A 26,448-nucleotide genomic window follows, 5' to 3' on the forward strand; every position below is an offset into this window, starting at 1 on the left:
AGAATGTAAATTTGATTACTTTCTTGTTTAACGTTTTATAAAAACCGGAGACAATCTAAATTGCATATCTACAGTTATCTATAGCCATACGTAGGCGTAGAGTTATTAAGTTGTTTATGGGAGTGATTTGAAACGCTGTATAGACTGTCTAGTAGAAATCGTCAATGTTGTAGCGCTACACTATAATCCTACAAGTAAGCTTTGCATTGCGTGGTGAAATTCGTCCAACACGTAAGAAGTTTTGTGCCCCAACCCTGTAAAAAGTGAAAGACTATCCCACATATGCCCATATAGGCCTATAATATATAAGTGGTTTATAGTATAGAGAGTATATAGAGCAGCGACGACATGTAACTGGTCAAATACGACCTCTTTGTCAGTTTAGCCCAATTAAGGGTTTATTCTAACTGTTCATGTAAACGCTTAAATTAATTATTTATGTATTTATTTGATTGGTGTTTTACGCCGTACTCAAGAATATTTCACTTATACGACGGCGACCAGCATTATGGCGAGAGGAAACCGGGAAGAGCCTGGGGGAAACCCACGCATTGGTGAGAGGCTCCTGGGTCATTACGCTTAAATAGTAGTCCTCTAGGACAATGGGTTAAGCAGAGTTAAAAATTAAAAAATGCAGTGATTTTTCGTTTCCATACTCGTGAAATTATGTGAAAAAGAGCTTATCCTGCTTTCATTCCACTATTCGCATTGGACAAGTTGATTTCACAAGTCGCACGGTGTCGTGAACGCGGGATTAAATCGGTATGGAAATTCGTCAGCGTGTCAAAGCTCACATTCAACTGACCAACTGACCGGTGGACTGATTACGATAGCTTTAGACTGATAGGTCACTGTAATCGGATTTTTCGGTCACATTGACCGGGTCGCACATTGTCGCTTTGTGACTGTATGTGAAGCGCAGGCAGTGGCGTCGGAAGCAGTTAGACTGGCACAACGATGGCGGTACCACTTTTTATAAAGAAAAAATAAATAAAAATAAATCAAAAGTACAGTCGAACGAGTTTAATGGCGACCAACAAAATGTTGGAATATGGCTATCATTCATATTCACGTTTTTATAATAGGAAACATAAATTTTAAAAGAAAACCCCAAGAATGTAACGGTAAGGAGGTTAGCAGTACGCGCTTTTTGATTACTTGGCATCAGTATATATGCTATGACTGACCAAGATGTCATGCCCGGTGTCTTCTGCATGGCGTACCACTGAGGCTGCACTAGAAATACATTGTGGAATTGGGGTCGGCATACTGTACGGATACACTGTGGGTATTTTACCGTTATATTTACAATGGTTACACTGTGAAAGTTAGTTCCTGCATATCGTATACTGTTTAAATTTCCCCCGTAAACATTTATTGAAAAAGGTACAGCAGGTATGCAGAAGGTATGCATAAAAGCATATTTAATTTTTTGTAATATAAACCATCCCGCGATGACACCATGAAGACATGGATGATGCTGCGCCCAATCACAGTATATAGTGACACCGAGGCGACCAGTACTTGTCCTATCTCCTCTCGTGCTGTGTGCCAAATGACTAACTATCAAGACTATTCACAGTATTCTTGTGTGTGGCGTAAAACACCATCCAAATAAATAAATTTATACTAACAAATTCATTTACCTTGTCCAACCTTGGATTTGAGATCAATTTGGTAAGGACATTCCATTAATTGCCGTCATGCTCAGATTCTTACAATTTTTTCATTGTGTATGATACTTACAAGTAAATATGGACAACCAAACATCTCTAACTGACGTTCTACTTCATACCATGGCCTACATTTCGCTTAACCCAAACCTGTATGGGGCTGTATATGCATCGTGTTGCGTCTTTCCAGCATCACTGACAAATGGTGAGTGCTTCCCAGCACTGTGTCCTAATGTCTCACTTTAATGTATAATTTGTTAGTTTTTCTGTGGTTTGTGATGCTGATTTGGACATTGGTCTTGCGATTATTGACACTTCGTTGTTGTTGATGATTGCTCTATTAATGTCTGTTATAAGACACGTAGCCATTTGAATGAACAGTACTTTGGTGGGGGGGGGGCGTTGAATAAAACGTTTGTATCAGTTAAGCCAGAAAGGTTTATGAAAATTCTGATTTTATTCGTCATCCACCAATATCAAGTGTCATGACTGGGTTTCACTGTTGTACGATGAGAACTATTATACTATAGGTGCTGTGAATTTGGGGTGGGAAATTTCAATTCTTTGAGAATTAGGCACCGGGCATTTGCATTCTTCGGGAATCTGACCTGGAAAAGTAATGTTGTTGGAAAAATTGGTTTTGAGAATAGGTATTCAGGTATTTGACATTGGAAGCTCTGAATCATGATTTAAACATGAACTGCGCCCCGTAAGATGTATAATCATGATTTAAACATGAACTGCGCCCCGTAAGATGTATAATCATGACTTAAACATGAACTTCGCCCCGTAAGATGTATAATCATGATTTAAACATGCACATAACTTAAACGTATTTGGGAGGTCACATGGACCCCCAAAACACTGAACACAGGTCTGGCGCTGGAATGTGGGTGGGAACAGAGAGCCTGTGGGGAGTATCGTATTGGAGGGGGGCGGTGGAGCTCAGCTTGAGATCTTGTTAGCATTAAGAGATAAGAGTATATAATCTGACCGACTTACTTGACGGTGATATCTAACAGGTTTCCTGTTCGGAATACAGGGACCAAGGTTAAGGTTCACTGAATACAGGAGAGGGGTTAGATAGAAAGTTCGATTATATTGCAAATTTTATCAGATAAAGTTACATATAATAATAAATAAAACAGACCAGGAAAGATAATACTTTAAAACTTTACATTTTATTTTAGGCCTGCCGATCGGAAAAAAAAAAAGATATTCAGTAATTTTGTTAGCCCTGTGTCAAATGTTATAGAAGAAAATGTGCACAGAAGAGACAAACTGTCAGTTCAAACCATTTGTGATAATGTCGATTTTACCAACATTTTGGTCGTATCCCATGGTGTGTCAAAGATAACGCAAAGTGAATGACTCTTCTGATATTCATGCATAATACTCTGTCATCATAAAATTACGTCATACGGTTTCAAATTCAAGAGTTCTCGTCTATTTTAAAAAATAGATGGAAATCAGGCGAAACATTTTATGAAGATGCAAATATGTGATAATTCGTGAGATAATGTTCTGTTTTTCCATAAGCAACCTTCCCTTTTAGGCCACAGATCATACGAGCGATTATGCAGAGATACGCATACAAAAACAGAAACAGAGTGATTATAAATGATGACAGAAAATGCAGAAAAGAAAGAAAGTAATCTATGCATGTGGAAACCCAGAAAAAATAAAAATCCTGGACAGGAAAGCAAATATCTTGATCGTCACATTCAAATTTGTATTTAATGTAACTTTACGTGTCTACGTTATAGAGAATACATACGTTGGGTAAGTTGTACACGACACATACAAATATAATTTAGGAACGTTGTAACAGTGGCATCAAAGAATAAGTACAATGCTTATGTGTAATGATATTTTTAGGTAACCTAAATTTTCTGTTTTTCTTAACCTGCGATTTCGCATATACATGCACTCTGTCACGTTTGCCCGCGTACTTAAGCGAACGGTGAAATGTCACATACACGGCCAGACGACGCAGGCGTGACCTGTAAAGTGGGGCTACAATTTCTTTTTATAACACGGACCCGTAAAACTCAGAGAAGACAAGGAAACTAAGGCATAACTGACAGGTCATGGTAAGTGTGGTTGAGCTAGGGAAGTGATCCGCGGCTATTCATCGGTGACCAGGTATGAAGCCCACAACCGCTACTTTCCTTCATACATTAAGACAGCCACCTATAAAACCCATTCGATTAAAACGGGTGTTTCTACGAAAAGATGTGTAGATATAAAATATAAAGGCTATTAGACACTTACGATTAAACGGAGGCCGATTTCCACCCTGTCAAGCTCACGCTGTAAATTTTCGCCCTGTAGATGTGGTTAGTCAAGGAGCCTTTATCCCGACCCGCCTATTTCTCCTGGTCCGAGCACCGACTCTTTGTTCGTCCCGTCTGTCATAGAAAGCTGTGCAGTGGGAGAAGGGATGGCAAGGCATTAACAGAACGTTCCGGCCTAGACCATTCCGGTTATAACTGGATCCTTCATATCTCCACGGAGAGAGCCTGATAACACGAGGAGATTATGTCGAAGAGATGATCTAGCACGGGTTATCATGTATGGCGTTATCACATACCGATATTTCCACGTGTGATATAACATACATAAATATTAAAGCTATATGTAATGGTTAATTTTGTTAATCAAATATGGGCAGAGAATAAACACATCCGTTACTGGAATAAAAATTTCAGGAAGATGATTTTGGTGTGATATGTATATTATATCAATCAACTGTAACGATACCTGATCAGTTGAATTTTCATATGCCCAGCATAAATACTGCATGATGGAATAAATATTTCCGATTTGTGGTGAGCGAGGGGCGCAGGGGGGTGGGGGGCTTTTGGAGCAGTAATTATGTTTTTCTTAGATAGGGACGGCCTTGTGCATCAATACTTAATGGACTGACCGTGTAATATAAAGCCCTTATCGGAAGAACGAGGTGAAAAAGTGCGACAACGCCCACTGTTGTTATGGTACACATAGTGACTATAATGTAACTTTTTAACGTTAAGGAGCGGATCGGGTCGGGCCTGGCCGGTCCAGTGATTATAACGGTGCGTGTCTTTCAGTCACTTGGATAAACGAAGTTTTGGCCCAAACTTTATAGGCTTGATCAGGCATCTGTCCGTCTCTCGTGGGAGCTTGGTGGCATCACGCGCTCTACAGGACTCGCGAGATTTTTATTTATTTATTTATTATTTGATTGTATTTTACGCCGTACTCAAGAATATTTCACTTATACGACGGCGGCCAGCATTATGGTGGGAGGAAGCTGGGCAGGGCCCGGAGGAAACCCACGACCATCCACAGGTTGTTGCCAGGACCTTCCCACGTACAGCCCGAGAGGAGATTTTCAGGTAGCCTTTACAAGTTGCCACTTCAAATTCACTAATATGACATGCATTTTGTTCTGCTGGTAAAAATATGTGCACCGCCTGAGGGAATTCTCGTAGTTATTAGCCAAAGTTTTGTGGTTTACCCCGGGTACTCAGTTTTATTTCATTTATCCTTTGTAGGATTAACTGCCCGTGATTCTGTTACTCAAGTGCTCCGCTTTATTTTAAACATAACTCTGAAGGCTATCTGCACAACATCAGAAGCCAACAGTTGTACTGGGGTTCTGAGCTACCAAAACACCGGGAAGCGTGGTAGCGATAAGCGTAAGCGCTGTCGTGCGGTACCAGCTGTATAAAACAAACAAAACAAACTATAAGCGATAATACAGTGTACCTGAAATTACGCTCAGTTGCCAGACAATACACACACAAAGCTTTGTGTCTACTCTACTGTTAATATTTCAGATGCTGAGTACAGTATAACATGTAATTAGCTGTTTACAAACTACTTTCACTTTACACAGTCACAAAATCTGATCACCCGTTGACTGCCGTCTTCGTAATATGTCAACGCTAAAACAACAACGACATTCTGTAGAATCTGTTCAATCAACACTTACGGTCAATCTAGGTTTACTTACAAAATTTCTTGGCAGCCTTATGATATTGAATATTACAAGTATATCAGATGACGTCGGTCAAATACGGCCCAAAACTGTGATCGCAACATGAACATCCGCCCGTCCATGTGTATAGCCATGCGTGTGTTACTGCGCCATTGCTCGATTCTTCGGTAACCTTCAAAATCTTAACCCTATAAAACTGACGGACCGGGAAACATACAATACAAATTCTACATCCCGGCCACTTTAAATAGGAAGGGAATAAACAGTTATTACCTGAACATTTAACACATACCTATTACAAAAATAGCAAATTACAATACATCTTTCTGCATCAAACAATAATAAAACATGTAATCTGAGACATCAATGCATCTCTCACAAGCTTGCTTACAAAGAAATTAACGATACCATAAATCCACACAAACAAACCGTCGCAAATGGTAGTAATAATTGCTAGAAATACCGATTGGTATATTTAACAACAGTTTAAAGCCACTGCAAAGTCATACAAAATGTACGAAATATCAGTCCAGCAAACCCTCACGAAGACACACTTTATTAACTGGCCTCCTCAACACAGTCCCTCTAGTCCGGATTTCCACTGACCGCACCATTCCGTCCTTTCCCGGATAGGTCTTCACGACTCTGCCCAAAGGCCACTGTCCCTTTGGAGTATTTTCTCCTAGTACAAGAACAACATCAACTGAGTTCTTTTTCCGCTGAAGTGAAATTCGTTCCATTGTTGGATCGTATCTTCTCTGGCTTCCCTCGTCTGCTTTCGAACCTTTTCAAAGCATTGATGAAGGAATCTGTGTTCATACTGTCCAATTTCTCGACGTGTATTGCCCTTATTGTAAGACACGTAAAGATGTACCCACAGCGCTTAACTCGGCTGCGTCCTCTCTTGATCATGAATGGACCAAAACAGTCAACGCCGACACACGTAAAAGGAGGTTTACCAGGGGTAATCCTATCTGAACGCAAGTCCGCCATTCTCTGCGCTTCTGGTCTACTTGGCGCCTTTTGCAGGATACGCACTCCTGTAATACCTTTTCGACCTGTCTCCTTGCTCTGATCATCCAAAACCGCCGCAAAATCAGGACTAGAACATATTCTCGTCCACTATGACCGGCTGCTTCATGGTAATGCCTGATGATCAGGTTACCCACTGGATGATTTTTTGGCAATATCATCTGATGTTTTCTGGCTGTGGTGGTGATTGATATAGACGCCCCCCTACACATAAAATGTCTTTGGAATTCTTGAAAGCTTCAAGTTTGTACAGGGGACTTGAACTGTTTACCATTTCCTGCTTTGCTTTAAAGTCACTCAGCTCTTTACTAAAGGTTTGTCTTTGGATGACCTTAACGATCTCTTCTTCTGCCATATGCAACTCTGCGACGGTAAGACTGTTGTTTGGAAGCGGGTCTTCGTTTCTTATCTTTCTCAGAAGGATACAGCGAAGTCGCAAGACCCATGCAATCGACTTCTTAAGCTTGTACCAAGACGAGCACCGTTCAAGGAATCTGTCTACTAAGCTGTCTGTCTGCTCAGAAACACGGTAAACTTTGACATCCTTCTTTATTTCTTTCTCGTCATCTAACAAGCCCCCATTAAAATTAGGCTGATCTGGCCAGCAGGTTGAGTCTGACCACAAAAGGTCTGGACCATTTTGCCATCTTCTGCAGCTGAGCAATTCGTCTGCACTCAATCCCCTTGAGGCGTCATCTTCCGGGTTTTGAACGGAGCTGATGTACTTCCACTGACTTGGAATAGTTTGACTGTGGATTAGTCCAACTCTGTTGGCCACAAACGTATGGAACCGTTTGTCTTCGTTCTTGATACAGCGAAGTACAATTTCGCTGTCCGTCCAGAAAGTAGACTCATCAATCTCAAGCTGAAGTTCTTGGCGAAGGATATCAGCCATCTTGGTAGCCAAGACAGCTGCGGTTAATTCTAACCGAGGAATGGTTTGTGTCTTTGCAGGCGCTAGTCTTGATTTTGCCAACGCTAATGTGCAAAGTTTCTCATCAATAACATCAATAACGCGAATGTAGCTTGCCACTCCGTATGCTTCACAACTGGCATCGGAAAAATGATGTAACTGGACCGTGAGAATCTTTCCAAATTCCACTGGAGCGAGGCGCCTAGGAATATGAAATTCCTCAAGCTTATGGAGATCAGCTAACCAGTTTCTCCAGCTGTTCATGTTGTTGATTCCACTGGAGTGAGGCACCTAGGAATATGAAATTCCTCAAGCTTATGGAGATCAGCTAACCAGTTTCTCCAGCTGTTCATGTTGTTATCTTCTAATTGACCACCCCACTCTTTCTTTCTTTTAGTCTCGTTCTGGAAGACTCCTTTTGCTAGGAGGACTGAGCAGCCCTCTTCTTGTGTATGGGGGTTCCTTGGGTAGAATCTTGTAACTGAAGTTGTCATTTTGAGTCTCCCATTTAACACCCAAAGCTCTCTCTACTGGTAAAGAACTGTAGTCCATACCCAAGATTTTAACATCTTTGGCTCTCCGGTCGACGGGAATAGACTCGAGGACCTGTCTGTCATTACTGACCCATTTGTTCAGCTTAAATCCTCCTCTACTTAGAAGAGAACACAAGTCTTTTACCAAATCAATTGCTTGTTCAGAAAAGGAAACAGATTTCAAGCAGTCGTCCACATAAAAGTTCTTGTGCACAGTTTCTACAACTTCTGATTTGTAATCGTTCTTGTTGTCCTCTGCCATCTTCTTCAAGGCGAAGTTAGCACAGCTAGGACTCCAAACTCCACCAAACAAATGGACTGCCATTCTGTATGATTCAACTTGCTGTGTGGGGTCGCCATCTTTCCACCACAGGAACCGAAGAACGTCACGGTCTTTGGGATATACTGATACTTGATGAAACATGGCTTCTATATCTGCCATGACTGCAACTTTGTCTTCACGGAATCTGAGCAGGACTCGTATCAACTTGTTCGTTAAGTTCGGCCCCTGAAGAACCTCACTTTTGAGAAAAACACCGTATGTCGCGGCACAGTCAAATACTACTCTCAACTTTTCTGGTGTATTGACATTAGTTATACCATGATGTGGGAGGTACCATACCTTCCCTACTAGAGCTATCGCACACTCGTCTTCCTCTGAGATCTTTTCTGCGTAACCTTTGTCTAGAAGACCTTGGATTTCTGACTGGTATCTTGAGAGCTTATCCGGATCCCTAGACAGTTTTCTGCCAAATGATTGTGGACGGGTCAGTAATTGTTTGGAAGATATGGTGGGTCAGATCAAAATGATTTCTACTTCATAATGTCCATTGGTAAGTCTGGTGGTTCTCTGCCAGGTGTCTATGACTTTTCTATCATTCACAGAAAACCTATTGCTGTAACTGTCTGGACCAACTTGACAGGATTCTATTTGCCAAAACCTTTCCACCTGTTAGCTCAGCTCGTCATCTGTATGGATAAAATTTGAAACAGCATGATCTTGACTTGAAATACGTATTGGACCATTTAAAGCCCACCCAAGAACCGTCTTTGTTGCATATGGCTCACCTGGTCTTCCTTTTCTGATTTCAGTTGGATCAAGGCTTCTAGGCCATCTTGTCCGATAATGAGACCTACTTTGGATTTCTCGGAGGAGCATTTGTTGCAAATACTCTGGGCATCTTTAAGTGCTGTCTGCCACTTCTATCAGTGACCTGAAGTGAAATCATCATAGCTTCAGCTGAGCTGTTTTCCTTTTCTTGGGTAGTGAGAATAGGACGTGTTCTTTCTCCCTCAACACCAAGTTGCTTAAGTAGATCTAGAGAACAGAAAGAGTTAGTGCTCCCACTGTCTAGGAGGGCATAAGTGTGCACAGCCCTTTGATTAATGTCCTTGACAATAACATGCACGATGGGCAGAGCGACTCGAACTGCTCCGGCCCCTCCAGACACACAAGTGGCACTCTGTAGCTTAATGTGCCCATTCTGAACAGTTTCTTGAATTGTCTTATCAGGTGTCTTTACAACTGGAGCAAACACATGCAGCAGACGTGAATGTTTCTTCTGACAGCCATTTACTCCACATCTACTGTCTTTGTCACACTTGTTGGACCAGTGCTTGGGTGAAAGCAGTTAAAGCACAAGCGTTTTTCTCTAACAATGTCACTTCTTTTCTCTGGTGTTAGCTCACGAAATGAATTACATTTTACTAGTGAGTGGTTCTCTGTGCAATAATGACATAAAAGTGAACTGTCTGATTTGGCCTGGGATGATAAATCACCTTTGTTTTCACTTTCTGCTGTTTGGACATTAAAACTTTTACCTCTGAATTTTATGGGCATGCTCTGACCAGCTCGGGAATTCTCTGTCGTCTGTATGCTACCACCAAATACTGGATCTGTGACTTCTTGGGCAGCAATCTCTATGAAGTCAACCAGCTGTGAAACATGTGGGTACATTCCATGCTGTCTAAGCGTGATTACTGCATGCTTACGCCACTGTACTTGTAAACAGTATGGCAGTTTTTCAATTATTTGAACCATGCGAATTTGATTGTCTATCTCCCCTTCACGTCCCATAGCAGTTAGGGTCAAAACACAGCTTTTGACATCATCAGCATATTGTCTTAATGCCACACCGTTGTTTGGTTTTATGCTTTTACCGTCTGTGATTTTAGAAATCCATGCCTTTGCTATGGTGTACTGATTACCAAATCTTTCATAAAGCAGTCTTTTAGCTTCTTGATAACCTCTCTGTGGTTCCATAATAGCACACCAGTTTATTACTTCTCTTGCTTTACCTGTGCAATATTGCAAGTGTCCGCTGAGTTTACCACTATCACCAAGTCCTGTTTTGTCAACACAACTTTCAAAGGATCTCATGAAAGTTCAGTATGTCCAAGGGGTCACCATTAAAGGTGAATAATTCAGTCTTCGGCATGTGTAAAGCATCTAACATGGTTCTTTGCATGTGAATAAATTTCTCTTCCATGTCTGTTGACCTAAGGTGCCTTTGAGCGTCATAGTGACTTTCAACCTTTGGCCCAACATAACACTCATTGTACTGTGATGACACATTTCTCGAGTCCTGATCTATCTGAAATTCAGGCATACTCCCTGCTTGAAATGTAGTGCCAGGGTTCTCTGTTGTACCAATATGCTCTCCTTGTTCAAATGGATTATTGTGGTGATGCTGAATAGATGATTACATAAACATTGCATCACCCAAAAAGGAAACCTCATTATCTGTATTTGCTTGAATGTTTAAATCTCGCCCAGGCATCTCTGTACTTGGCCATAGCTCTGCAAATGGGTTCAGGGACTGTTCATATGCCCCTGTATCAAGGAGGTCTCTCTGTGACCTAGTGACCCATAAACCAGTTTGATACTGTGTATAAGCCTTCTCCTCAGTTTCTACGGCTTCTATTTGTCCCTCTAAAGTCAATAGTTCTCCTTCCTGCTCAAGCTGTAATTGCTGTATCTTTAACTTTGGTACTTTCTTCAAACTTTCTGCTTGAGCCTTTAGGGTAGCTTTCTGTGCTTTAGCCTTAATAATTTGACTTGCTGTAGATACATTGCTCTTACCACAATTACTGAAGGAATCTCCTGGCTTTATGTGGTCTTCCATGATGTTCTAACCATGGAAATTTTCTGGTACTATATGTAGGATTAACAAGACTGCCCGTGATTCTGTTACTCAAGAGCTCCGCTTTATTTTAAAGCGCTGTCGTGCGGTACCAGCTGTATAAAACAAACAAAACAAACTATCAGCGATAATACAGTGTACCTGAAATTACGCTCAGTTGCCAGACAATACACACACAAAGCTTTGTGTCTACTCTACTGTTAATATTTCAGATGCTGAGTACAGTATAACATGTAATTAGCTGTTTACAAACTACTTTCACTTTACACAGTCACAAAATCTGATCACCCGTTGACTGCCGTCTTCGTAATTTGTCAACGCTAAAACAACAACGACATTCTGTAGAATCTGTTCAATCAACACTTACGGTCAATCTAGGTTTACTTACAAAATTTCTTGGCAGCCTTATGATGTTGCAAATTACAAGTATATCAGATGACGTCGGTCAAATACGGCCCAAAACTGTGATCGCAACAAGAGCAATCCGCCCGTCCGTGTGTATAGCATGCGTGTGTTACTGCACCATGCTCGATTCTTCGGTAACCTTCAAAATCTTAACTCTATAAAACTGACGGACCGGAAACATACAATACAAATTCTACATCCTTCTCTTGAAATGCATTTGCATGTAGAATTGGTAATAGTTGCATTACACTTCAAGAAAATCATAATTATATAAGAAAACCATTATAATTTGGAGCCATGCAGTTTTAGCAAACAGCTCATCGTTGAAGAACCAGTAATCTAAGTAACCAGTAATATAAGTGGTTATATTTTACCAGTCATTTGCGACCATATGTCAATAGGCATGTACCTGACCTATGCGGCTGCCTCGTTTTGAGTCGCATTGGTCTTTGCGGAATTACAGAATGTCACGTCACGGAATATCACGATATGCCATGTAAAGATCAGAATGTCACTACAGACCAATTAAGATGTCATACAAAAGACAGAATGACATTTCACAAAGGCTGGATTATCACGATATCCATGTAAAGGCAGTCAAGATGTCACCATGAATGATTCAACTTTCCACAACGGCCCAAAATGTCACAATGTCCAAATCAGTAAGCCACGTGGAAGCTAGGGTGTCTTTGCTATCCAAAATACCACAGGAGCCCAAAATGTCAAAATACTTAAATAAGTAGGTCACATAGAAGCAAGGGCGGGTCATGTACAGGCCATAATGTCACAATATCCAAATCGGTAGGCCACACGGTATCTAGATCGAATGTCTCCACGCCCCAAAATGTCACAGCCACCCAAGATGTGACAATACTTATATCAGTAAGCTACAAAGAAACGGAAATGTGTCATGTACAGCCCAAAATGTCACAATATCTAGTGGCCGGTTTCATGAAGTGCTCTTAGTTAAGTATTTACTTATTTATTTGACCGGTGTTTTAAGCCGCACTCAAGAACGTTTCACTATTACGACGGCGGACAGCATTATCGTGGGAGGAAACAGGGGCAGAGCCCGAGGGAACCCACCAGCATCCACAGGTTGCTGGAAGACCTTCCCACGAACGGTTGGAGAGGAAGCCAGCATGAGCTGGACTTGAACTCACAGCGAGCACATTGCTGAGAGGCTTTTACTTTACTGCACCTGCGCTGGCGTGCTAACCCTCTTTGTCACAGAGGTCCCACTGCATAAAAAGTAAGCACTTAATTACACTATGACAACATTTGTTGTAGTGATATGAAGTGAAGCCTTTTAAACACTTAAGTACTCTTCGTGAAACCGACGATGGTCAATATGCTGTGTGGACGAAAAAAATGTCACAATATCCAAATGGATGCCTCGTAGCAACCAAAGTGTCTCCATGGCCCATTATGTCAAAGTTTGTGTCAAAGTATTTACAAGAATCTCAGTGGAATACCCATTTAGTCCGTCATATCATGCGAAGCTTGTTTTGCTATGATGCAATTTCATCGAGGAAGTTTGCATACACAGAGCACTGCCAGTGATTTGCACGAATTATGTCGTGGTGATGCAAATCGCTTGATGCCAGATTGCTTTCTCCTGGAAACTTACCAATACCAACAAAAAAAAACATTATCTGCTGTGAATTTTCCTTCAGATGAAGGAATACCGGCCCCAACAGCACAGTTGGTCTAGGGGGGAGGTAAATCCAGGGTCAATGCTGGGTGACCTTAAAAAAGAGGAAGTTACAGCTGTAACTTGGTGTTCATCATTAAGGGGATGGCGCAACGACTGGCGAGGTGGCTAACTTGCCTTTGATAAGCCGTCCCAGTGAAGCAGCACTAAATAAAAGAGCGGTGGAAATCCGTCTTGCAACAAGGAGGCACATTACACGCACTCTAAGGACTCCTTCGTCATATGACTGAAAAATTAAGTACGATGTTAAACCCCAAGCGCTCACTCACTCACTCACTCACTCTTTCAGGTGAATGAGATTTAAATGATTTTTTTTTGTGCGATGGGCTATGTATAAATTAATGTAGTCACATACCGACTTACGAGTTCCTCGTAATACCAGCTTCGCATCGATGTATAGGTGAAAGATTTCCTCAGTTGTGAAATTTTCTCTGTGGAAGGGCTTTGGACGTTCTTAAACAGTTTCTTCCACCTATCCCTTTCCCCCGGTATCAAATAAAAGTAGAGAAATGATCGACGAACTTTCAGACAATAATCTCACACAAATGATCAAGCTGAGACAAACTGTTTTCTGATTGGCAGAATATGGATTTGAAATCAGTGTTCTATCAGTGGGAAAGTAAGTGCATTACAGCCACTTGTAATTTAGTATGTTGTAACTGAAATCATTTGCCTTCGTGTGACTAATCTAGCTTATCGCAAACTGCCCTACAAGGGCCGTCGACCACTTACTGTACCCTTGACATCTACAAACATTGGGGTCGAAGGAGCTGGTGCCCAAGACTGGGATTGAACTTGCAACTCGTGTGTATGTATACCTCTTGGTTAGTTGTCGCGTACCTTATACGCACTCTCGCCACGATATGGGTGAAATATTGCTGATGTGGCGTTAAGCCACAATCATTCATTCATTCATTCCTTATACGCACACATCTACACCATACATAATGATTTAAGAACAAGTTACTGTATTTTATCAGTGTAACTGTCGAATGAAGGGCGTTGTTTTCTTTCGTTCACTATGGGGTTCCTCCGTCCGTAATCCTAATGAGAACGGTCGTATACAAGTGAAATATTTTTGAGAACCACACAACTGACGACTATGTGAATGACTGTGTGTTCTAATTCATGACGTCTTACACGAATATCATGCGTGAGGCGTGAACTTGCACAGTTACCAAAAGTGCAGTGACTGTGGATACAACAGGTCGATAACGATGGTACGCCAGAAACAGGCAGAAGCCAAACGGCTGACGGAACCAAGTAAAACAGGTTGATCATTGAGGCTTATGCATAGCCATAATACACTCTGTATAGTAGTATACAAAACCATCACTTCGTGCCTAAGTAGTAAACCTAATCCCACAAAGCATTGTCATAATTTCTAGTTTTCTCTTTCCGCGTTGCTCGATTGTAAATTGTTGTATGGATAATTTGGCTAAAGTTGTTACACTGTTAAAAATGTACTTTGTGATAGTGTGTCAGTCAAATGTAAAAAAAAAACACCACATAAAACTGTGTAGCATGAAAGTGTAGTTTTAGTTTATATTTCCATTAATCTAAATATATAATGAAATTGTATGTGGTTTTTAGCTTCTCTGCTTTGTTTCTGTCTGAGTTACACGTGGGAACGTTCGTCAGTGACAAGTCAAAGCTCGGAGGTTTACCTCAGGGACTCCAGTTTCTCTAAAGCTAACTCCATCGCATAACTGAAAAATTGTTGAGTATGGCGCCAAGCATCAGTCAATCAATCAATCAATCAATCAAATATTCGAAATATGTAAGTACCGTTATGCTGACTGGGAATATACGCAAAGGACGAGCATTTTTAAAGAGACAACACCAGGTTCAATGACAAATTTGTTCTGTCGACATACAGAATTTCACGTAGTTAAACACAGGAGAAGATCACGGCCAGGTATTGCTGCGCTAAGGGAGATCCGGAAACTTCAGAAATCCACGGACTTAATCATGAGAAAACTGCCTTTTTCCCGATTGGTAAGCATGACGGGCATTTTGTGATTGACGGGTTTTTCTGAGTGACCGATTAGTTAGTCTGATGGATCGACCAGAATGATCAGTTTGTCAGAATATTGACCAGTTTGTCCGAGTGATTGACCGTTTGTCTGAGGGATCGACCAGTTTGTTTGAGTTGTCGATTAGTTTGTCTGAGTTATCGAACTGTTCGTCTGAGGGATCGACCAGAACGATCATTTTGTCAGAATAATTGACCAGTTTGTCCGAGTGATTGACCGTTTATCCGAGGGATCGACCAGTTTGTTTGAGGGATCGATCAGTTTGTCTAAGGCATCGACCAAAATGACCAGTTTGTCAGAATGATTGACCAGTTTGTCTAAAGGATCAACGAGTTTGTCTTAGAGTTCGACCAGAATGACCACTTTGTTTGCATGCTTGACCAGTTTTTCTGAACGACTGACCTGTTTATCTGAATGATTGACAGTTTGTTTGTATGATTGACCAGTTTGTCTGAATGATCGACCAGTGTGTCTGAATGATCGACCAGTGTGTCTGAATGATCGATCAGAATGTCAGAATAATCGAACAGAATGTCAGAATAATGGAACAGAATGTCAGAATGATCGACCAGAATATCAGAATAATTGACCAGTTTGTCTGAGTGATGAACAAGGTTGTCAGAATTATCGAACAGATTGTCAGAATCATTGCCGAATCAATTTGTCGGAATGACTGACCAAGTTATTGGTCTGTTTGCTTTAATCGTTGACCAATTTTTCGGTAAACTGTATCAACACTTTCATACAAAAAACCAAGTAAATACCACTTAATAGCCCAAATGAGATTTTATAAAGCCGATAACTATAAGTAAAAGTTATGTTTCAAAATGTCATCATTATGTGTTTATATTTATCTCAACTAATTAAATGTTTACAAGGACGCATTTTTTTCCCGATGTTATCGCTAAAATATTATGTAATATCCCATCAAGTTTTTGTTCTCACTGGTCCCGGAATGAAAGTTTATTGATCGGAGGTTGGTACAAATGTCTGCATGGTACGAGCTGATTATGTCCAAGAACGCGTGTCCATCAAACATTTAATCGATCAGCCACTGCTATAATTGTTTTCTTTCTAACATTCGGCCACAGTTGGTCTTGGAGTATAGTTCTAGTGGTTGGTCGTCGGCTGGTCTGTCTGTACATTTTTTGTGTGCGCTCTATCGATTGAATCCAGATTTACCAAACTTTACACTTTAGGTATTGTGATGATCCCTAGTTTTTTTGTGACCTTGGTTAATATTATCAAGGTCATTGTTGTCATTTATGTTATAGTTTAGTGACAGGCTTGTCATCACGAAATCTCTTGAATTCTAAAAGAAATTTTCATCAAACATGTACCGGCACCTATGTTTTTCGTTGACCTTGTTCTAATTTTTCAAGGTCGTTGGGTATTTGCCTTGTACGCGCACTATCTCTTGCGACTACAAGTATGCCTATTATCGAGGGGTATTTCGTGCATTGCCAGATATTTGTTTGTTCTTTTTCAGGTACGAGAAGTGGCGAATGGACTGTACAGTGATGGTCCCCTGATGTGGCAGGCCATGGCGATATGCGCGTTACAAGAGGTCCGTATAACCCACCTATACAGTTTCAGTGAATGACTGCATGATTTTATCACATCCATGCTATTGATTTGCTGTCTTACTGCTATGGCGTATAGAAAAAAGAATTTTCTTGACATTTATGGGAAACTACGTTTAGGATCAAGATAGAAATGGTTAGTCAATCATTCATTGGGGAATGGCGAAGTATAATTTAGTGAAGTCTATGATCCACCGATGTGACGCTTTTTTGCAGACTCTTACTATTTCACATTAATTAGTACAACCTCGGCAGCGGAGAGATAAAGTTCTATGACTGTATGGATTTGATGGGTGTTTTACGCCGTACTCACTATATTCACTTATACGACTGCGGCCAGCATTATGGTAGGAGAAAACCGGGCAGAGTCCGGGGGAACCCACGACCATCCGCAGGTTGCTTGCAGACACGCACGGCCGGAGAGGAGGCATGAGCTGGACTTGAACTCCCAGCGACCGCTTTGGTGAGAGCCTCCTGGGTCATTACGCTGCGTGAGCGCGCTGACGAACTGAGCCACAGAGGCCTCCCAGTCAGTGTATACTTGGCTTACATTTTGACTGCTTAGAATACATTCTAGACATGCTTGATGACGATGTTAGAATGCACATCGAATCGTCGGTAAAAATAAACAGAAGTTGTTATCTATGAAGAAACATTATCATGTTTTTCTGTCTGCTGTGTGTTTTTGGTTTCAGGCGGCTGAGGCTTATCTGGTTCACCTCTTTGAAGATTCCAATCTCTGTGCTCTTCACGCCAAACGGGTGACCTTGATGCCTCGCGATATCCACCTGGCACGTCGCATTCGCGGACGAACGATGACGGACTGACTGACTATTATTATACTGACTCACCTATTTGATTTTAGAATTTTTGTCTGGTCAACTGACGGTCTTTTAAAAAGCTAATTTATGGCACAGATGACTGAGTGAGTGTTTGGCCTAGCTGTTTTATCTCTATCCATCTAGTTTCGGACTCTTGGCGGTTTACCTGGATCTTTTATTGTCTTAAGGCAAGGCTACCTGACACTACAGCTGCATGTATCTGAGTGACTGGTTGACATCATTGTTTTCTAGCAGACAAAACAGAAAGAAACTGGTTGAGAGCCTTATGGATTTACAGTTTTAATCGTCAGCAAACTACACACACGAATAACTGACTTACTCTGTAATATTGACGGAACAACTAACGGACAGTTATTAACCAACTGACTGACCAACTGGCAGAACAACTAACCAGCTGACGAACTTGCTGACTAAGCAACTGACTGACCGGATTACCGTGTGACTGACCTTCCAACATTTGTGGGATATACATGTACAGAGAAAAATCTTAATGCATTTGAAACTTTTTAATAATATGAATTCAACTGCTGTATATGTCCAAATTATAGTGCTAAAAATATATTGGAGTTATGACAAATGACAAATGTCTTGTCCTATCGTGAAAAAATTGTTCTCAGTTGATCTTCAATGATGCCCCACGTGCACTGCAACGTAGACCTGATAAATACCGGTTGGCTATACCCCCAGGTTAGAAAGCTAACATGGCAATAATAAACAGATCTCTGGTTTAATAGCACCGTAAACTTTATAGGCCGAAGAGGTTAGTGTGCCAGCGCGGGTTAAAGTCCAGCTCACGTTGGCTTCATCTATGGCGGTACATGGGAAGGTCTTCAGCAACCTGCGTATGGTCGTGGGTTTCCTCATCCGGCTCTGCCCGGTTTTCTCTCTGCCCGGTTTTCTCTCTCCCTCCCTCCCTCCCCCCATAAAGCTGGAAGCCGTCTTATCAGAAATATTTGGTACGGCGTGAAACACCAATCAAATAACTTGATGGACGGCAAGTGGGCACCAGTGACCTTCATGCAAGACCACACGAATGCCACCAGGACTCCAGAGAACAATGGAAGCAGAAGAATGAGAAATGGAACGGACTGCACTTGCCTCTCGGGTGATCTATCGACTGAAAGCAAAGCACTGGCTAAAATTCATGTAAGACGAAATCACACTATTGAGCCAGACGCGTACGCCGCAATCAGTATTAAGTTTACTGGACGACAGCATTCTGGTTCATAATTGATTGCTTGCTTCATTGGTGTTGAACGCCGAGAATATTTCAGTTATTAATTAAAATGTGACAGCGGTCAAGTCCATGGGTGGAGGAATTCTGATTTATTCCCGGAGGAAAATGTGAAGAGACCCTGGGAAAGCAGCCCACTTCGTGACATCCTCCGTCTTCACGATGTACACAACCACAGCTGATCAAAGCCAACGTTAACAAAACTTAGTAAATCAGTTCCCCGTATCTGTTCCCATAAATCACGTCGCCTTATAGCGCTATGACACACACGCAAATGACGCAATAATTTACGAGAAATTTGATTTACCTTTTTGTTAAAGTTTTTGTGAGTTTTGTGAAACCGGCCCTAAAGAATCACGTGACCTAAAGCCAAAAGAAGTTTGTCATGTATTTGTGATGACACCCACCCATTTCGGTGTTAAGTGTGACAACAGAACAAGATAATAAGGGATGTATACTTAATATATTTTATTTATCACACTGTATATATATATATATATATATATATATATATATATATATATATATACACAGGTGTGTTCATAGTTTTAGATATATAGCTACACAATATTGTAACAGAAAATAATCTGTACATTTCTTTGAGATACAAATTCATCGTACCGCTATGTAGCTCATTATTTACATAGACTGCTATAAATTACTGTAATATACAAAACCACGAGTTAATACTTTAAAACAGGCGAAACTTCCAGACTACGCAACCACGGCAAGAGCGGAGCCAAACGGGAGGTAATCTCAAACTAACACCGCGGAATTAACAAGCAAATGAGCAACATAACCAACAAATATGGACAACAGTATAAGAGAAAAGCATCCTATCCAATGTAAAGAAGCTGAAAATTTTATATTTTTAACATCTTTGAACTAGAAATAATCTCTTTGGCATCCTTATCATAAACAATACCACTTCACGATTATTTATCCTTAAATCCTTAACATGGAAGATCTAACGCACTATCTCAATGAATTCGTTGTTCATTCAATGTTGACCTGTTTTCTTTCATTGTTGGATTTTTTGCTACGAAAATAAACCATTTTTCTTTTCCTTAAACTTTCAAGTATAATGTCAGTTCTTCAGAGACTGACACTTAGTTTGTATATTTTACGAATTGGATACCAGTACGTTCTGGGTCTTTAAATTCTTAAGCTGACATTTGTAAATTCCTAACGCAGATTAAACTTTGCCTATTGTCCAGTGCAGTCAGAATGCAACCTATGTGCCTTGCTTCCGAACTGATTAAACGGTGACCCCATGTGTGCCAAATTTAATCCGATAAATGCACAGTCAGGTACTCTGAAGCACTGTGAGCTTCACACCCAAACAGACCTCAAACCTGATAACACCAGCCTCAATATTTAATACATATGGCTTGGTCATAATGATTTAACACTGCTTAAGCCTGCATAGTTTCTGTTAAAGGAATAGCGTAATCTCCGAATAAACTTTACAGCCTGATAAGTAAACAAGCTTTAGACTGGAAAGCACACAAGCTTTAGCTTGACACATGTCAGAAATGTCATCACAACCTGGAAATTAATATTAAATTTGGTTTCAGCAGAAGAAACTCTGGTATAAAACACTGGTAAAATTTCAACAGCTTTATCAGGAATGCTTGGAGAAATATGTTTGTGTATGAACCACTAATGCAATGCTAGCTTGTGTGATTGAACAATCTGTTACAAGCTGGTTTCAAGCTAAGAAACAGACAATGTAGGGCAAAGCCAACTCCACAAAGTGATTGGGGTCTTTCTCTTTGGTGCAATTATCACACAATACCTTGATATATTAACCTCCCCTCCCCCCGCCCCACCACAAACACACCATCACCACCACCAAAAGCACCATTATTTGCCTCACATCACAAATACTAAAAGCCCAAACAATTTTCATACCTAGATAAATCCAAGACCATCATTAGAAAGAAATTTATTCTTCAATTATTTTCATTATCATTTTCAACTTCACTGATTTAAACTTACAACTTAGGGAATGATTCTTTAGGCAAAATGTAAGACAAACAAAACAATTTGGGGGTATCACTAAGCAATTTGGCGTCATGCCTACGTAATTTGAGACCATCACTGAGCAATTTGGCCCTACACATCACTCTCTATCTTCAGCTGTTTAACAACTGATTTAGGAGGCCCATGTCCTCAAATCAAACCCCTAGGGATGTGGCTACAGCTTAGAATAAAAAGGATTGTCAGGTACCAGGTAAAGGGCAGTGGTTTCTCCCAATCATAACCCTGATCGTCATTCACATAAGTGAAATGCTCTTCAATTTACCATCAAACCCCAATTAAACAAATAAATTAGTAGTTTTGCTATCAGAACATATAGTGACTAAAAGGTAATGTGAAACACAGAATGTTCTAAAGAGAAGTGTACAAGAATCTTGTAGTCCTTTTCAGAGTTGAATGCTTCAGAATGCAGTTAACTCCACAAGCTGTGGCAGTGCTTGCCAAATCCAGTCAGCCTTTGCCAGTGTCCCACTGTAAACTATACAACAGACAACGAAAGGAAGGCGGCCTTCTGTTAATGTTTCATCTTGCAATCTTCAAAAGGTGTCACAAAGATTTTTGAGCTTGTCCTTCAAATTATCCACACCTCACCAAACCATTGTAACAACGAATTTAGTATTAACAGAAGTATTATTGTTTTAGGATAACATTGCTATCTCTATATATGCCAGCTCCCATTAAATCCAGATTCTCTCCACTGACTCGATAAAGTAAACAAATCACTATGCTTTTTTCCTACATGTATCATACCTGAGCAACCCTCCAAAAACTGTAATAAACAAAGTGTTTATTCAAGACTGACAAAATTCTACTTTTTGTGAAGCTCTGAAATTAGCCAATAAAACCAATTTAGTTTTGTCTCCAAAATATAGATGTGCATAAATTGCACTGCAAGTTGCTCTTTCATATGCGAAAAGGCTGAGGAATTAAAATAGTCAAATTCTTACTGGGCTGTTGAAGGAATTTCCTGTTCTTATCTTTCACTCAAACTTAATTTCTTTAAAATCCCACACTTCCAAAAAATAAGCCAGACTAACTGTCTTGATGTCTTCTGATATGGGTGTGTAACCGCCAACAAAGGATTTTTTAAGGCTATAAATGATGTCAAGTGTAAATTACAAATAGGCCTGTGACCCAAAAACTGTCTTTATTTCAGACATAATTACACTAAATGGCCTAAAATTTCGCCTGCAAATGTGTATTTTCAGAGGCAATTAAATGTCACAAAATATTACTTATGATGCTGAAACTTTAATTTTCCAGTTGAATATCATCCTATGTTCTAAGCAAACTTAAAAACACCTTTCTAAAATCAATAGAACTCAGGCAAAATGGGCAGGTTAGTCATGGACGAAATTAATGGTCATTTCGTACGTCAGCACAACAGATATTGAACACTGGACATGTAAGAAGTCCAAGAAATGCTCGGTAACAATTTCACTTTGGGAGGAACAAAGAAAGTCACATTTATATGAAAGTCAAGAGAATGGACTTTTTTGCTAAAGAGTTCTAAAACAATGGCAGCAAAATGTGCACAGCTGCCAGTTTAATGCTGTTCATGGTATTCGTTTAACACATGAAAATTCATCAACAATCCTGTCAAAAGTTGCGGAACATATCAACAGGCCATTTACATGTATCTGCACAAACAAACAATTTGTACATCAACAGCATAGGGCTTTGGTTAATTCATTTGTTATTGGGCTCTGAATGACGAGAACAGCAGACGTAAACATCCTGTATAATCCCTGAATACCACTTGTCGGCCCTCCCTTCAAATCTAATCCCGTGGCCATGGTGGTACATTGTAGCCATACACATTAATGATCCCCTTAATCATTAATCCTGCTTGTCTTTCAAGATGCAGTAACCTTACATGCACAAAAATACTGCACTTCGGAATGTTACTTCAGCCAGAGTTAATGTGTTTCATGCTGTTTAATGGTAGTTATTTATTTATTTATTTGATTAGTGTTTTACGCCATCCTCCAGAATATTTCACTTATATGACGGCGGCCAGCATTAGGGTGGGAGAACAATGGGCGGAGCCCAGGAGAAACCCACGTCCATCCGCAGGTTGTTTAATGGTAGTTAGTTTGGTATGTAAATATGCACTTCAAGAAGCACCTTAAAATAATACTTGCCAACACTTATACAGTTGTTATAATAAGAAATTATTCAAACTTCACAAAAAATACTTAAATGGTCCTATAAGATGGATGAATCAATCAGAATCAAGCAAAATGTGATGTGAACAATGTTTCAGGTCAAATAAGGGCAGGTTTTGTGTTTGATCTTCACCTTGGGCGCATCAGCATATCACTGAATAGAGGATTTGGGAAAAGCAATATTTCACTTCAGCCAAGTCAAATGCTTGAGAGGTGAGCGTCAACAACAATGGTGGGGGTCCACAAGAGGGGTACAATTCACAAGAAGGGTGGATGTCACAAGAATCGTAGACAATGAATTACGTGAAAACCTAAAATTGGATGCAATACAAAATGCATTGTTTTTTTTTACTTGAAGAACATCAGAAGATTTGATGAGAAACGTAAAATGATTTTCTTACCATGAATCACACCCTTGCACCAAACCCTTTTTCAAGAGCAAGACTTTATCAGTAAGAAAACTCATGAATGTCAAAGCATGAATATGGCATCTTTGTTCATTTATTTAAATCATGGGGGTTTAATACCAGGCTTACTCATGCAATGGCAGTTAGAATTATGCGTGAAGCAAGCAGTACAAGAACAAGGATAATCCACAGGACAAGGATAATCCACAGAACAAGGACAACCCACAGGACAAGGATAATCCACAGGACAAGGACAACCGACCGGACAAGGATAATCCACGGGACAAGGACAATGTCCTGTACTAAAATAGTACTTTGACAGGGACCAACTGTTTGGTACAGAACAAAACTGCTATGTACATGTAATAATATCATAGGTTTTTTAATAATGTCAATAAATGGAAATTTGCCAAAATTAGTTTAAAAAATACGTCCAGATTTGTGGAGGAAACCAGGGAGAACTAAGTAAGTGACAAGTCTCCTGTGCCTTGAAACTGCTGCAGGTGAAACAGCAAATGCTTGATTTGAGCGTAATCATTTTGTCAAAATATCTCAATATGCAACAGGTGAGAACAGTTGAAGGACTTACAGTACTAAAGGATGTCACTCTACCCACCAAATGCATTCCCTCACCCATCCCCCACCTCTACAGATATCTCTTCCTGAAACACTCTCAAAATCACTGCCTACTGATGGGCACAAGTACCACTATTACCACAGGCAGGCTGGATCATTGGTCAAATTTCTCCCATGATGCTCTGGGTGGTGGACTGGCAGCTTGCTTGGCGGGACTCAAGTCCACGAGCGAAGCAAAGGGATCGCGAGTCTCAGAACTCTCTGAAGTCTGGGGCTGCAGAATACCTGTCAACCGTGGGGAGACATTCGGCTGTCCAGACGGGAAATACACGGGAGATCGGTTACCAGCGGGGGTGTTATACAGACTGCTGTTATTCAGGCCAACTCCAGTCCCACCAGCTGTCACTATACCACCTGCTGGCACACCACCACCTCCAGTTACACCACTGACTATACTACTTCTACCTAAAACACTTCCAGGCCCTATATTACTCATTGCACGTTGGTTTGACACTTGTGAATTGTTGAAAGTCTTTGGAGGTGGTGTAGAGGGTGTGTGTTTAGGAGTGCCTGCAATATCTGCCAAGTTCCATGAACCCATTAAGTCTTCATTGTTGTTTATGACACCCCGTGAGGAGCCATTTTCGACTGAATTTGACAAAGGCTGAACAGAACTTGACCCCAGTGGATCAAAGAAGTTGAGGTCTGAAGAGGCATGAGTCCCATCATCCTGTAGATTGCGCATGTTCGCCGCAGCGACTTGACGAAGAGAGCTCCCAGAATTAGTACGGAACGCAGGAGATCTCGACAGTGAGGCCTGCCGCGTGGGAGGGGAGACAATCGGAGACTGCTCAAGGGTACGTGCATCCTCCCAGCTGTCTGGTGAACTTTCGTGATTAGGGTCGCAGAGCGGGTCAAAGTTTGTGGAGGCTGGGGCAGGTTTTTCTGGCGACAAATGAATCAATGGCTTCTCCGCCACAGGGGGTGGTGTTTTCTCTACAACTGGTAATGTTGGCATGGGTTTTGTCCCTTTCCCTGCAGACATTTGTCGTCGTTTTGTTCTTGGTGCCGGGATAGGTGGACTGGGACTTACCCATGGTGAATCCTGACCAGAAGGCGGAGTCATGTATGTTTGATTGACAACAGTCCTGGGCTGATGAGAACCCTCCTCTTCCTCTATCAGTGAGACTCCTGCGATATCAAGCTCGCTGCTTCGGTCAGGGTCAGTATTGCTGGAGCGGTCAGCAGACGACAGGCTGTCCATGCTTGTCCCGTGCTGGGGGTGGAAAATGAACAATGCTTCAAATCATAACTTTAATAGTTAACAGAATGGAAAATGTGTCATGCACAAAACTTCAAAGAAAATGAAAATAAATCACTACGCAAATGTACAAAATACAAGAAACTGTGTGCTTAGAAGATAATGGAGGCCCAAGCCCAAGGACCTCTAAAAGCAAGTTGAGATCAATAAAAGACAACAGGGTTCTTCCTCAAAACTTGATGTACATGTGGTGCATGTGCATAAGCCTGTTACAAAGAATAACTTAAAGAGCTACTTTCGTGTTAAGACAAGTATGTTTTAAAGACAAGATCAAATGATAAGGGTTGAGGTAGTTCGAACTGTTTTCTTAAATTGTAGAAAAAAACACATTGTATTAAAGCCGTTGGTGTTAGTTCACGGGGATAATATGGAAACAAAAGTTTTCTGCCGTTTCCAATTTTGCCTGGTGTGACATCATGCAAGAAAACTTGACGTCACCTATTACCGGCTTATAGCACAAATGACGTACGTTCAAACGCACATGACGTCATTCCAGCGTAACTGCATTATGCGACGTAATATCAGCCTGATTCATGATCACATCAGGAAAATTTTACAGAAATGCCGACTTATAGGGGTTAAATATAACTTATAGGGGGTAAATATAACTTATAGGGGTTAAATAGTGTTATTCAGCGAAAATCTTTTTGAACCATGGTGCTTGCTATATTCCATAGGGTATTCTTCATACCATTTTAATACTTCAACCTAGCATCTCTTAGGACTGAAGTAACACTTTAGATAACCCCAATGACCTTGATAGACAGATAGAAACACCATACATAATAGACCCAAATTCATACGCTTTGGTTTCAAGGGAGCCATGGATCAGACATCAAT

The 26,448-nt window shown here is 40.7% G+C and overlaps 2 protein-coding genes and 1 pseudogene across 2 annotated transcripts in view; 1 reads left to right on the forward strand and 2 right to left on the reverse strand.

Annotated features, from left to right (window-relative positions):
- Positions 1-6,357: 6,357 nt before the first annotated feature.
- LOC135480925 (uncharacterized) lies at positions 6,358-7,867 on the reverse strand. The gene is made up of 2 exons (XM_064760857.1): positions 6,962-7,867; positions 6,358-6,729 (listed from the first exon to the last, which is right to left on the reverse strand). The coding sequence occupies exons 1-2, from the start codon at positions 7,865-7,867 to the stop codon at positions 6,358-6,360; spliced, it is 1,278 nt and encodes a 425-aa protein (XP_064616927.1).
- Positions 7,868-14,615: 6,748 nt separating this feature from the next.
- On the forward strand, positions 14,616-17,876 carry LOC135480926 (uncharacterized; annotated as a pseudogene).
- A 3,797-nt stretch (positions 17,877-21,673) lies between these two features.
- Positions 21,674-26,448, reverse strand: part of LOC135481092 (DENN domain-containing protein 1B-like) — a 38,995-nt gene continuing 34,220 nt past the window's right edge. Inside the window, exon 21 of the mRNA XM_064761025.1 lies at positions 21,674-25,563. Coding sequence (XP_064617095.1) covers positions 24,442-25,563 — 1,122 coding nt within the window. The 3' untranslated portion in view covers positions 21,674-24,441. The remainder of the gene's footprint in view (positions 25,564-26,448) is intronic.

This window comes from Liolophura sinensis, chromosome 13, assembly GCF_032854445.1.
Source record: "Liolophura sinensis isolate JHLJ2023 chromosome 13, CUHK_Ljap_v2, whole genome shotgun sequence".
Lineage (NCBI taxonomy): Eukaryota > Metazoa > Mollusca > Polyplacophora > Chitonida > Chitonidae > Liolophura > Liolophura sinensis.